The following is a 14,119-nucleotide window of genomic DNA, read 5'->3' as shown; positions in this document are numbered from 1 at the left end:
CGTGAATCTAAGATAAGCGATTAATGATTAAGACGTACAGTTTTAGTAAGGGTTTTGTTCTTAATATATATATATATATATATATATATATATAGGGGGACGAATCTGTCTGATGTGAGACATTTATACATCGTTGTTTGGGGAGCTTTAGATTTAATTTAGGGTTCGGATGTACGTATCATAAGAATAAGAAGAATTTTATATAATTGAGGAAGTGTAGGATATTAATTAATTAGACATGATTTTTATTGGTCATTATTATTATTAGTAATCAAAGTTATTTGGTGGACCCTATTGCTAATTAATCATGAATTTAATTAACACATCACTTTCTTGAAGAAAAGAGTGTTGATCAAATGTCACAAAATTAATAAATTATGGGTATTTAATTCCGACCCCTTTGTTGCAATCTTTAAAATGCCACCCCCTAACATACGGGACATAAAATACAATCTAATCATCACGTAGATGGCTAGAAAAACTGATTGGATCGATGCCTAATCAGCAAATTAAACCCCAATTTAAAAAACTCTAATTTTGTCCACGTCAATAATTTCATAAGAATTATAAAACTCTAGTAATGGTGTTGTAATTGGAAAAATTATTGGATTATAAATTATAATTTACAAGGTGTGGAAGTAGAGTTTAGAAATATGAGCAACCCTCTAACATGCAAGAATAGTAATTGCAGTTTAGTAGGCGGTGGGTGAAATGGATGCATGCACAACACCCATCTAAACAAAACTATTACGTAAAAAGCATTTATCACTGCTTTTATTGTTTACAAGACTGCGACATGGAACGAGAAGCAATAAATTATGTCCCTCACAATTAATTCTTTCTCCATCATTTTCTTTTTTTTCTTACAGACAAACTGAGTAAATGTGTAGAGGACTTTTGTTCATTAATTAACTCTACACATTTTTTTGCACTATTTTGCTGATATTCATATGATCATGCTCTTCTCATACCAACCCTGCTTAATAATTATTAAGCTCATCCATCCTATTTTATGTATCTCTTGATCCTCAATATGATTACGACCGAATTTGGATAATTTTATTTTAATTTTTGTTTTAAATTCATACATTTTAGGTTATTTGAAAAAAAAGTTCGAAACTAACATCTTGAGGAAGCAAGGAGCTACCCGAGCCGAGCATTCCGAAGGCAGCCAAGGAATACAGTAAGGCTCGTACTGAGCTATACCCGAACAACACTATTTCACGAAGGGAAATAGAATAGCTGGTCTACTGATCGATCTTCCTTGAACTATGAGTTCTGAGCTAGATGGATGTTAGATGTAAGATGTATAAAAAAATTTATAAATTTGTCCTAATAGGCTCTATATGCGAGTCTATGACTACTTTTTATTTCCTAATTTTGATGTGGTTTACTATATTAACTCAGAAAAATTACCTAAAAGGCGACTTAATTTGATAGAAATTATTTTCTGAAGGAATGAAAAAATTAAATTATTAAGGTTAAATTTTTTTACATATATTAGTTTTGAATGATAATTTTAATAGAATATTAATAATGTTTTTCCATCAGGAAAAAAATATTAGTTTGAATTATATGTATATATATATATGTCAGGTGATCGATTTAATGATATATATATATATATAGGATCATTAATTTAGCATTAATTATATTATTGAGTGATTAGAAAAGAATTGGAATGATTATGGGAGAAAACGATATTAGAGAAAGAGTGATTACATTTGGAAGTAACTGAAGTGGAGCTAATTAAGTATGGAGAATGCAGATGAGAAGACTAAGGAGCTCCGATCCAACACAATCCCAAAGACGAAGAGGAAGAAGAACACTCTACACATTACATAGTTTATAACACGTCCATCCCTAATTAAAATATTGGCGAATCAGAGGGCGAAGAATTCACCAGATTCAGAATGCTGTTCCAATAATTCTTGTTATCTTCATAATAATCACTGCCGCCGCCGTTATCCGACTCTCCGCCGTCGTCCGAGAACCGACGGTCACCCGAGCAATTACTGAGCAAGAGGTCGGTAAACTTTTCGACGAAATTCCCACAGGGAACATGTTCGGTAGAGTTCCCTCTCATGGATTCCGGCTCCCACGCTGATGGGAAAGACGTCTCCTGCAATTCTGATGGGAATGGAGTCGAAATCCCAATCCCGTCTCTGTACTCCGTCAGATTCTTCCACTCTCCTTCGCTTTCGTCTTTCATGGTTCCGCCGCCGTCACATGTTCCAGATGAGTTTCTCACCAGCTCGACAAAAGCGGTGGAGCTCTCTCCTACTCCCGCGGCGGAGCTGAGCGTCGACGTCGGTGATTCCAGGTCGCCCCCGGTTCCAACCGCCGAAACACCCCCACTGGCACCAGCAGCTTCGTTTGCCTTTCCCCACACGACGCCATTCCACGCCTTCAGCACGTCGAGACATCGAGACGGCCCGGCTGGCTTCTGGACGGGGCTTGAAGTGGAGGCGAATTCTGAGCTCTGAGTCTATACAACGTTGGATTTTTTCAGATTGTTAAATTTAGACACAAGCGATTGAATAATTCACTTGCTTTATTATAAAATCTTAAATATAATAAACCGAATCGCACACCACCTGATAGGAAGTAGACGAGCCGGGTCGGAGTTTGGACTGCCTGACCAATCTGGCTTCGGCTTCGAGGCGAGCGCTTTCCCACTGAGCCATGTGGCTGAGATTAGCAGCGTTCTTGGACTGGCCATCACTGGCGACCAGGGTGTCATTTTTGGGCTTGTGGGTCACCGGGTCGATACCCATTTTGTCTAATCTTTTCTTGAGATGGGTGTTCCAGTAATTCTTGATCTCGTTGTCTGTTCTTTTGGGCAAATGAGTGGCTATGGCCGACCACCTACGACAACAGAGTCATAGAAACGACAACAGGTGAGGTGAGCGATCACTGATAAGAGCAAGAAGAAAACAAAATACCCTTGTTGCTATCCGTGTAGTAGTGTTCTGCCAGAAAACAACTCGTTTTTTCGTTGAGAAGACAGAAAAGAGCCAAACCAATCGACAATTACTAAACTCTTTTTCGCTGTCTTATGTAAAGAGACAACTTACAACAAATGACGTGTGGAATTGACATATCCAAAATGTGATGAATATAAGTTTAAGTTTTCCCATCTTTGTTCAACTGCAGATCGGATTCTGCCATTGAGTTAATGAAACAACTGTGCATGGAGAGGCGTGAATTAATGCCATCATCCAAACCCTGACACTGTTCGAATAAACCTTCTTATGGCGTGTATCAGAAAATACCACCGAGGAAGAGGAAAAGAAGAAACAGAAGAAGAAAAAGAAGAGAATTGAATGTTTGAAATTTTGAACTCAGACATGGATCCCAGCTATATCAACAATTCATCGCAAGATGTTGAGTTTTTTTTTTTTTTTATAATTATAGAAACTTTTGTCGCATTACTGCAAAAGTTTGGCATCCGTACTAAACAGCTGCAAACAAACGAGACAAGAGAAGTTACTCTTACTAAAGTAAGTAAGATTGAGCATCATGATACGAGCAACCTGTGCAGTGAAAACATTACTAGGATCTAAGGAGGAAAACCCGACAGTAAAAATACTGAAGACGCCAGCGGCAAATTCGAAGAAAAACTGCAAGTACATTTTACCTGTTTCCTAAAAGAGCATGGAGCTGAATGATAGTTTGCTCTTCTTGTAAACTGAACTTGCCTCTTTTGATATCAGGTCTCAAATAATTAGTCCACCTCAATCTGCAACTCTTCCCACATCTCTGAAGCCCTACACATCCCAAAACACAAGAACCTTAAATTATTTTGGAAACCAAACACTCGGACCAGGTTGCACATGAAAACTTGTAAGAAAATTAACCAGCTTTGGCGGGCAAGGCCCGCCAGCTTCCATGGCCATGTTCTTCAATATAAGCCAGGAGCTTCTGATCTTCTTCAGGCGTCCAGGGGCCTTTCTTCAACCCTACTTTATCGCAACATGGAGACCGACCCATTGGGGTAGACGAACGACGTTCAGTTCCCTTTGTTGTTGCCGAGTTACATATATGTCGGAGAGTATGAGAAATTACGTAGAGATAAAGAGTGAAGTGGAGTAGTAGTGAGCAGTAAATTATAAACAGAGAGATGAGGTTGGGTGGGTGTGGGTGTGTGTGTGTGTGTGTGTGGGAACTGGGAAAGAAAGGTCAGCGACAGAGATGGGATGATTGTATTTAATTTTGCTTTTTGATGATGAGAGGGTATGTGGAAATTTGCCCATCAAATTTTGCATTCTAAAGTTTATTTTATTTCTTTACATCATTTAATATAAATATATTATATTCATATAATATTTTTTAAAATAAATATACAATATTATTTTTATATTATATATATATTGAATAAAATAGAGAGATGGAACAATATTTCGCATTCAATTGGAAAAATTTGTGTGGCACAATAAAGTGCCCTTTACCTTCCTTTTAGCTTTAACACAAAAATTGAGGGAAATTTTTGCGCCGGCCTCATATGGTTTAAATAGCCTCCACGTAATTTAATGTACATCCTTTATAGTTATTATAAGTTTTATTAATTTTTTTTATTTTAAACTTTATCAAATTTTTATTTTATTAGATATATTTTATATGTAAACAAATTATGTTATCTATTTTATTAAAATCAAGAAACAAATTTGTACATATCTGGAGATTCTCGGACCACGGCATTTTACTTTTGTTTAGCCAATAAGATGTTTCCACACAACTTGTAACGTTTTACATTTTACCAAATATAATCGTATGAAATAACATGTTTAGCAATTAATGGATTGATATATATATATATATATATATATAATTGTATATTTGCATTGGTTACATACGAGGAATTCTAGTTCCCTGAGTTGAGTTATTAATTTGTTTATTTATATCAATTAATAAATCACATTATTGCTATATATATTTCTCATGTTATATTATAATTGATACATACAAGAGCTTGTACTTTAAAATTTAAATGTGAATAAGTCCATATATATATAATCTAGAAAAAGGAAAAAAATTGAAAAAGTTGCAACCCCAAATAAAGGGTCAAAACAAATAATTGCTAGGGTTGTGTCCAACTCCAATTAACATGCTCACAAAATAATAATTATTTTATATAACTATATATATATATATATAATATGGGCACAATAATTGACTGAAATAGCACATACGAATCTGTCAAAAACAGCGCATTTATGTATATTACTATTCACTTTATCAATAATCATAAAATAATTAAGATACTACGTACCACTATTTTTTTTTTTTTTCCTTTATCTCAGTACCCAACTTGAAATGACAATCAACGCTTATTAATTAATTCCAATGCCAATTTCTTCTTCTTCTTCCTTTTTTCTTAAGAGAAGATGAAATCGTACAGCGTCGGCTAGTCAACAAGATAGTCATGACGGATAAGGGTGATGACTACAAAATTTTATTTCATTTTTACGTGTAGCTTATGTTTGCGAATAGGTCAAGATATTTAGACATTTTTAATATTTAGGTCATATATATTGTAGATGGCTTTAATTATAGTAGATTATTGAGTTGGATGCTAGCGTACGGATTAGACATGAATATAGTACATAAATTTAATACGATATAAATATATATGTTGAGTCTTAAATATATGGGTTTAAATAAGAGGTGGACCAGTGAAGGGTCTTTGCCTAAAATTTCACACTCTTTATCATCAATTTCTGCTACTAAATGTCTTTAAGACGGATTCTATTTATGTCTAAGTATGCTATCATTATTTCAACTTAATTATCTAAACTAACATTTTTATATCTATATATATATTGGGGAAAATACAAAATAGTATAGGAAGATTAATTAAGATAAATTTTCTTACCAAAACTCCACTCTTCTTGAGTTGAGTACTATATTTAATTATGAGAAAATGGTATTCTTGGAAATCCCCCCAAGGTAGGATAAATAGGTATTTATCTTTTATAAGCCAATCAGCTGCTTGAAGTTCCAAGAATGTTGTTTACCTCCGAAATTACTGGGGTGGGGGCTCACATCCATTTTTGAAAAAATAGGTTATCAAGGAGGGATGTTACCTCCGAAATTACTGGGGGTGATGAATTTATGACATTCCCCGCAACTAAATTATCATAATATATTTATTATGTGATTGATTATTTTTTTTAAATTATATATCAAATACATAATAAATATATTATATTTATAATATAATTCATTAAAATTTAAATTAAATTAGAAAATGTGTATAGATAGAAATAGAAAAGGCAATGGATGGGGTAGAAAGTGGGAAAGGCAAAATAGGGGCCACAGGAAAGGGTTTGAAAGGCAATGGGAAGGACAAAAGGGGGCCTCCCGCCATAAAACCAATGTCAATGGTGGCAGGCCACCTTGCCCCAATGGTCCAACACTGTCTTAACTCCCCCTCTTAAATTACTCCAATCACTTCAACCCTTGTCAGACCATTCCTATTACTCCACGTCACCCACATTCATCATCATCATCATTTTTCATTTTTATATTTTTAACAATTTTTATTTCTTACTTCAACCCTTAACCTTTTGTTCTCTTTTGGGATGAAATTGTTTTTGAATTAAATTTTAAAGTAAGTAGTGACTTTTAAAGTTAAAAATGCTCTGTAAGAAAAATAAAACACTATAAAATTATTTATCTTTATATCATTCCTATTTTCTTTATTTTTGATAGGGACAAATTCTAAATAGTCATTTTAAGGTTGGTGTCTTCGACTTTAGCGTATCATCTTTGAATGATTCTTTTTTCAATAAGTAAATAATCTTGTAATAATTTTTAAATTGAAAAATAAATCTTGAAAAATTTCATACCGAATCAACTTAAAAATCAATCACATAACAACGATTATATTATTATATTTATAAAGAATGATAAATCATATGATAAACATATTTTATAAATTCGATCGTTTCGAGTGAAATTTTTCCACATACCATTTAACAATATTATACGTTTCTTTGTATGTGATGTAGTCGAGGTTTTTTTGATAAATGATAAAATCGAGATTTTACCACGACGGAATTGCACACCAGGTGAAATGCAATTTCCGCAAAATGTGTAATTTGCAAGAGAATGGGCTCTTGTCAATGAATAGTAACTTGGATTAAAAAATTAGTATTTTGGTATTTATGGGGTGTTGAAAATTATATGGTGTGGTGAGGTATATATGTTTAAGGTGTGCCTACTACATATCAAATTACTTTTTTATCCTTACAATTTAATATATTTTTTTATTAATGTACATCATACCGCCCCCCACTCTCGGATGGAATATGCCTACCCAGTGTAATATTTTGTCCGAGAGTAAACACTCCTCCTCTAGTGCACCTGCCGGTCTCGAGCTGAGCCAGCCGGCGGGGTGCTCCAGGTGGCGCACTCCAAGAGGAGTCCTTATCTCAATATGTATTCGAGATATTCAAACTCTATTTCAAAAATATAAATATATATTGGGTCACGAATTTACTAACCCGTCCAATATCCAACAGTTTGCATGACTGAGAAAAGGGAACAAAACATGCAGAAATTAAGAAAGAAAAAAAAAGGGTACTTGGTAATTGAAAAAAGAATCCGAAATAAGAAAAGTGAAGGGCAGTAGATATGTAATATGTTGCACTGCCATTGCCAAAACCTTGTAAAAAGATTCTATTCTGACACAACTATTAATGAATTCCATCTCCCACTTCATTTGTTTAAACTTCAGCAATGAGTTTGGGTGGAATTGAATGAGAGACGTCTGATTATTTCGACTTCTCAAACTCAAATTTCTCATCGAATATCTTTCTCCTATACACATAAATATATAAATAATACATTAATTAAATTAATTTTGTGAAAATTAGGTAGTGCATGTGAGCTAGTTTGAACAACCGACTCCATCACGGGAAAATTCTAATTTGAACATGGCTCGATCTAACCTGAATTAATTACATGTCAAGTACAATACACTTATTGTGTAATTGATGTACAATATAAAGTAAGTGATCAATCACATAACAAATACATCTGAAATGTGAATATATATATATATATATATATAGATGAGAATTAAACAATTGTGGTAAAAGTAATTAGTTATATAAAAAGGAAGGGAAAAAGATACTGAAACGGAATGGAGTGTATTGAAATGGGAGGGGGTGATTCTTTGGGCCCCCATTTGCATTAAGTAGTTTGCATGTGGACTGCTGCTTCTAACATCATTGCCTCAAAACAAGATTTCATTACCCCTTTTTTCGTGTCTCTGTGTTAATGTCCAACATTAAAAGCCCTAACTTGTTTTTTGTAAAAGTTACTATGATAGTGACATAGATAATTAATACGTATAGGAGAATTGAGTTTCAAGAATTGTGCAAGGCCCATTATCATTGTTGGCTAATTGAGTCTCTGGCCCAAAATAGGACTTGCTTACCAAGAATTATATATATACATGTTTACGAATATGGGTGAGTTCCTCTGCCAACAAACATCGTCACATTTAGCCAAATTCGGGTTCCTGACGATGGTTTATTCATTATTCCTTCCACAACTCTCTGTCTTTTCCTTGGAATTTGATGATCAAAACATCCTGCTCTTTTTTGAGTTGTACCTTATACACCACGCAACTCAAACATCATACTATCCAAGAAATCATAATAATAATGCACATATATGTTATGTACTCAACGTCAAAAACATTGACGAGGTGTAAGCCCATTTTTTGGCTATATTTGGTTTTTCATCTATGATTTTTGCTTTATTTGATGTTTGTCATTTTATAAACTACTGCTTAATTATTGGTATTATTTTAAATATGATTATTAATCAAGACGCCAAACTTTATAATTAAATTATTTGATACATAAACGTACAAAAAAAAATAAAGAAAATGATTTTCTATTGTTTCATTTTTATGATATAAGATGCATAAAGTTAGCTACATATTATCCGTAGTTTAATTATTTAAACAACAGGCATTTGGTGTAATTAACAACAAAAATTCTGTCCGTTTTACGTGAAGTATTGTTCATTTTACGAAAGAACATTCAGACATTATAGGTATGGTGTAAATAGTTTATTTGTAATCAATTAGAGATGATAGTTTAGTCATAACATAACATTAATGTTGGAGCTTAATTTCAAACAATTGGACACATACACTTTTAATTGGTGTGGAAGCATGTGAAAAACGCGCTTTAGCATCAACATTTAAATAGAAATTGAGTGTAAACAGTAAAGTTTTGGCCGCGACATGTTTCCAAGTTCAGCCATTATTGGTGAAGTTGGGCTGGGACCATTTGGCGCATATGGATCCATAGATATGGGCTCGGGGGCGAAAAATGATACATATGAAGAAACGAACAAAAGCGGGTAAGGTACAGTAGGGGCCCCGCCTGCGCGTGCCACTGTACGAGGTTGTTTTGCCTCATTCATGCCTTCTCATATATTTCTTTCTTATTATGTGCAAAATTCTTGTTATTTCTCGCCACAATTTTCCATGCACACGTATTGTTGTAAGATTTTGGATTTATTTATCTTTCATCACTTGTTGATGAAGTTCACTTTTATAATGTTATTATATTTGAAATTTGGAGTACGATGTGATCGGTGTGTCGTTATCCGAAACTCCCGGCAGATGGCCAGTAGCTCAAAGAAAATATTTGTCTACGATTAAATCAAACATCAGATAACATCGATTAAATTATAATAATAGAAAGAATGGTAGATTTTCACTAAAAACATTCAAAGATTTTATGTTGACTGTAGAAATATTAGGTAAGTGAAAGAGTGAGTATCTTTGTCTTGAATATTTATTGTTATTTTTCGTGTTGATTTGAAAAACTAGGAATTTTCTCTCACTCAAATCAGGGTGCACACGGTGAAACAAAAGTTAGGATTGTGATGGGGGCTTATTATAAAGTCAAGAATTAAATTCCGAGTTCACATAAAATTAGGTATAATGGATGAGAATAGGACAGACCCCAAAATCTATACGAGAATATTCACTACTCTCTTTATTATATCATTAACATTAGAGTAAATTATAGCCAACGTCGTTCAAATTTGACATTATTATAAATACTTTATTATTATTTGAAAAATTATAAATCTTCACTGATTTTAATGTTTTTTTAATTATAACGAGACCATTTCGTCAGCTTTCAATTTTGGTATTGAAATGACCAAAAATATTTTTATATATTTTCTAGAACTTTTAAAAATGTTTTTATGAATTAATATTCCCTATGGAATATTTATTTTACCCACTCTAATTTGTTTTATATTTTTTAAAAATTTTCAAAAAGGATAAAATTATAACATCCACTTCACTGTCTCGGAACGAACTACATAACTATTTTCTATTTGAGGAGAGTATTTGTAATTTTTTCAAAAAACAAGGGCATATTCATAATTATGATAAACTTCAGGGGATGTGTTGTAATTTACCCTTAATATTATTGACTTGACTGTTTGAGAGTTTTTATCGAGGATACTATAACTATAATTTGACAATCTTAATTTTCATTATTGATTATAGTAAATAATTTGGGTAAGCATCTCATGTTGGTTGCAGACGATGAGTTTGATCGACTTATGAGCCTCAAAGCTTCCTCTTCTCAGCAAGACGCCTTTTTCAAGATAAAAACGCAAAGTTTATACAAAATCAACATAAATAATACCTCATACAACGAAACTTAGATCAACTCGCAAGGTGCAGCCACAAGAGTTAGGAAAACAAATTGAACTCTTTGATTGCACCATGAATTTTATCATGATCATTGGTGAAACATATAAATTCAGTTGAAATTAAACTGAGTGTACGCCAATTTTGTTATAAGATTAGAATTAGATACTATTAATTTTGTAATATTTGGGATATATGTCCTAAAACATTTGAACTAGTAATTGCATTCGGGATACAAAAACTCAATCGGAATGCTGCCCATATAAAAATCAGAGTTAAAAATATAAAAGATGGTGTCCACTTTTAAGGTTTGTCGTATGTTTAATGATGGTTATAAGTGCAATAAAATGGGAAAAAAAGAAAAGAATCTTGATTCCCATTAGCAAATGATTAAGTCCTAAGTCATCATAACAGAAAAAGTTGGCTACTCATCCATTCACTCTCTTAATTATCAAACTTCCAAAATATCATTAACAATTGTGGGCTGAATGATGAGCTTACGGACAAAACTTTCTCTATCAGTACCCAACAACTTAAGGAACCTCAACTCTATTCCACTTACATAAGCTAAGACCTGCAACTGACAAATACTCAGCTGAAATCAAACTTTGCACTATACACATTTTACTTACTTAGGAGTTAATTGCAATAAAAATGCTAACAAGTAAAAAATCCCTCGGAAAAAATGCTAATATGGTTGTGAGCTTCTTTTTTTAAAAATTTAGAAATTATCTTATCCTTTACTGTAAATTTTATACCTATATAAGTACTTTGAGAGGGGTAATTAAAATGCAATGAATGAATTTTGTGAGTGAGAGTTGGTGGCCTAACACACAGATCTAAAACCGTAAGGTTCAAGTCATTAGTTGTTTGTTCTCGGAGAAGCTATTTCTAAGTATAAACTATTGGTTTCAGATGTAACTAAATTTGATAAAAATATAGTATGGGAACTAATCTCTCCAACCGATTGCAGAAATAAAAACTATAAACAGAAGGGATCAAGAAGAATTGAGTACTACATGATGTTGAAGAAATGATTATGATATAGCAAGAAGGTTGAAAGTTTAGTTATCTTTTTGTTACACACAAATGTTTCTATACAGCAACAACAATCTGAATTTTAGTATCTTGCCAAAGACAGACATTTTAGACTTGTCTTGACAGTCTTGTGCTGCTTTTCACCTATTCTAACAGACACCATCATCTTGAATTCAGTAGTTCCACAAGCAGTCAAGGTCCATTGGAGCTGCAGAGATAATAGGGAATTCTTGATCCTCGTAAGCAGGAAATCCCACTTGATCATGATAGGACATGGCAGAGGGGAATTCAGCTTTAGCATTTTGCTTGGCGCTCGAGCAATTGTTGTCGAGCAACAGCCGTAGCGTCGACTGATCTTGCACCATAAGGGGTTGCTGGACGTTGGAGTTTTCTGTACATGGAATTACTTGGGACGAGAATACTGAATTAGGAGGGGAAGCCTTAGGAAAAATAAATGGGAAGGGCAAAATATCAGACTTGTTGAGGAAAGGAGGGTTGGATTGATGTCCCGGGTTCTCCGTTGGGTTGGAGAAGCAGGTCACGTAAGATCCCTCACCAGCGCTTGTACTTCTTATGTGATTTTCATCAGATGACAAGTCCGTGAGTGGAGGCAAATCCGACGACTTGGAATCATCGCTGCTCCTCACAAGTCCTGATATATGCACCTTTTTCCCTCCTGAACTCTTCTTAAAGATTCTACAAATCACCCATTCGTTCTGCAAAATTCAAGATAAAAATCTCAACACCAAACAAGAATGAAGCCAGAACAGAGGAAAAACAGAGGAAATGGTTTGTTTACCTTAGCAGGTTTGGGGAGGTTATGCATGGAATGCTTTCCCTCCAATCTGTACTCATGCATAACCCAGTTAGTCTTTTCCCCTCTAGGAGCTCTTCCTCTGTAGAAAACCAAAGTCTTTTTCATTCCAACCAAGATTTTGGCCCTGAAAATCTCCTTATCTTTTCCAGTTGCCTTCCAGTATCCAGCATCAGTAGCTCTATTCGTCCTCAGACCTGTCGGATACTTCCTGTCTCTTACACAGAAAAAATACCACTCCTTCTCTCCCATTTTCGCCTTCCCTTCAATACCATACAGACAATACAGTTAGAAAAAAGTATCAAGAATCAAAACCCGAGCACCATGCATACATGACTTACATGGCAATTCCCAAGGTTCAACTTTGTTGAGGTCCACCTCTCCGATGGCTTTGGTGACGAAGCTGCAGTCAACTACTTTAGGAGATAAGTAATGAGTTATGAGCTCTTCGTCGGTCGGGTGGAACCGGAAACCTGGTGGCAATTCGACTGGCTCGTCGTTTGTGTCAAAACCGGCCAACTGTTCCATTCTTGCAACGTCTCCTGTTGAATCCTATGATGTTAAAAATATATTAAGGTACAGACTTTGTTTGGTCTGAATTCGCTAAGAAACCCAAAACCCTGATTCAAAACCCACGAAAATCATACAGCTAAAGAGAAGAAGGCTGTGAAGAGGTGGGAGAAGTTGAAAGCTAGTACAAGTGATGGATGGAAATTTAAATGAGCATTTATACAACTGTCTGAAACGATAATGAAGTATGTGAGATGAGATGAGAGAGAAAGAAAGAGAGAGAAAGGGGTCTCTTAACAGAAAGATTGAGAGGTTTAGCTAAGAAGAACACAAGTCCATGAATACTTGTTTTTGGAGGAGATATAAACGTGGGATGTAAGCCAACTTTTGCTACGCATTTCCTCCATTCTTCACTTTTTCTTCTCAATTGCTGTGAATCATCTTCCTTATTTTGACCTCACCACCTTATCTTCTTCTCCTTATTTGCTTTCCATCTTACATTCTTATCTAAATCAAATTTACCAAATCAAATTCAAAAATCATATGTGATTGGTCACTTTTTTTTTTAACTATACATCATATAACTAACGCCCAAACTCGATTCAATTAGATTTTTTCTACATTCATGCACCTTATCTTCTTGTTTTTCTTGGGTCTACTAAAAGAACAAAAAACCAAAATCTTAAGTGAAATTTGCATTTGAGGACCTGATCTGATAGATAATATAATTATGTGTAAAATGGGAAATGAATACATTGGAAACTCAAAAAGTGGAGTTGGTTGGAGTCCGTTTAACCAAAGTCATCTACTTGCAAAATGGGAGTTTGTCTTCAAGTGGAAGCCGAATTAATGAAACAAAGACATGCATCATTAATATAAAAAAAAATGAGAGTTATCTCCAGATTTTCATAATAACAAGACAAGACAACGTGGTTTAGTATGCACAAATACTTTCCAACTGGTAAGGACCACCAAAAACCAATTTTCTGTTAGGCTTAACTTTGGTGCATATTTCTCGTGTTTAGGCTCATGTGACGCACTTTTCTTAAATATTTTAA

At 34.1% G+C, this 14,119-nt stretch overlaps 2 protein-coding genes across 2 annotated transcripts; both read right to left on the bottom strand.

Moving 5' to 3' along the window:
• On the bottom strand, positions 1,683-4,207 carry LOC105177270 (myb-related protein 306). Its single transcript, XM_011100350.2, has 4 exons — positions 3,861-4,207; positions 3,641-3,770; positions 2,598-2,868; positions 1,683-2,488 (listed from the first exon to the last, which is right to left on the bottom strand). Exons 1-4 carry the CDS (start codon positions 3,991-3,993, stop codon positions 1,868-1,870), a joined length of 1,155 nt encoding a protein of 384 aa, XP_011098652.1. The 5' UTR covers positions 3,994-4,207; the 3' UTR covers positions 1,683-1,867.
• On the bottom strand, positions 11,725-13,510 carry LOC105177269 (NAC domain-containing protein 79). The gene is made up of 3 exons (XM_011100349.2): positions 12,893-13,510; positions 12,537-12,814; positions 11,725-12,453 (listed from the first exon to the last, which is right to left on the bottom strand). The coding sequence occupies exons 1-3, from the start codon at positions 13,077-13,079 to the stop codon at positions 11,911-11,913; spliced, it is 1,008 nt and encodes a 335-aa protein (XP_011098651.1). The 5' UTR covers positions 13,080-13,510; the 3' UTR covers positions 11,725-11,910.

Source organism: Sesamum indicum, linkage group LG15 (assembly GCF_000512975.1).
Source record: "Sesamum indicum cultivar Zhongzhi No. 13 linkage group LG15, S_indicum_v1.0, whole genome shotgun sequence".
NCBI lineage: Eukaryota > Viridiplantae > Streptophyta > Magnoliopsida > Lamiales > Pedaliaceae > Sesamum > Sesamum indicum.
Note: the sequence above shows the minus strand (reverse complement) of the source record. Positions and strands in the feature narration are given on the sequence as shown.

Coding starts and splice junctions, on each gene's coding strand:
- LOC105177269 (XM_011100349.2), bottom strand. CDS start 13,079: ATGGAACAGTTGGCCGGTTTTGACACAAACGACGAGCCAGTCGAATTG. Junction 12,815..12,892: donor TGAACCTTGGGAATTGCCAT/GTAAGTCATGTA, acceptor ATGGTATTGAAG/GGAAGGCGAAAATGGGAGAG. Junction 12,454..12,536: donor ACCTCCCCAAACCTGCTAAG/GTAAACAAACCA, acceptor TGAATTTTGCAG/AACGAATGGGTGATTTGTAG.
- LOC105177270 (XM_011100350.2), bottom strand. CDS start 3,993: ATGGGTCGGTCTCCATGTTGCGATAAAGTAGGGTTGAAGAAAGGCCCC. Junction 3,771..3,860: donor GGCCTTGCCCGCCAAAGCTG/GTTAATTTTCTT, acceptor TGGGATGTGTAG/GGCTTCAGAGATGTGGGAAG. Junction 2,489..2,597: donor GCTCGTCTACTTCCTATCAG/GTGGTGTGCGAT, acceptor AACGTTGTATAG/ACTCAGAGCTCAGAATTCGC.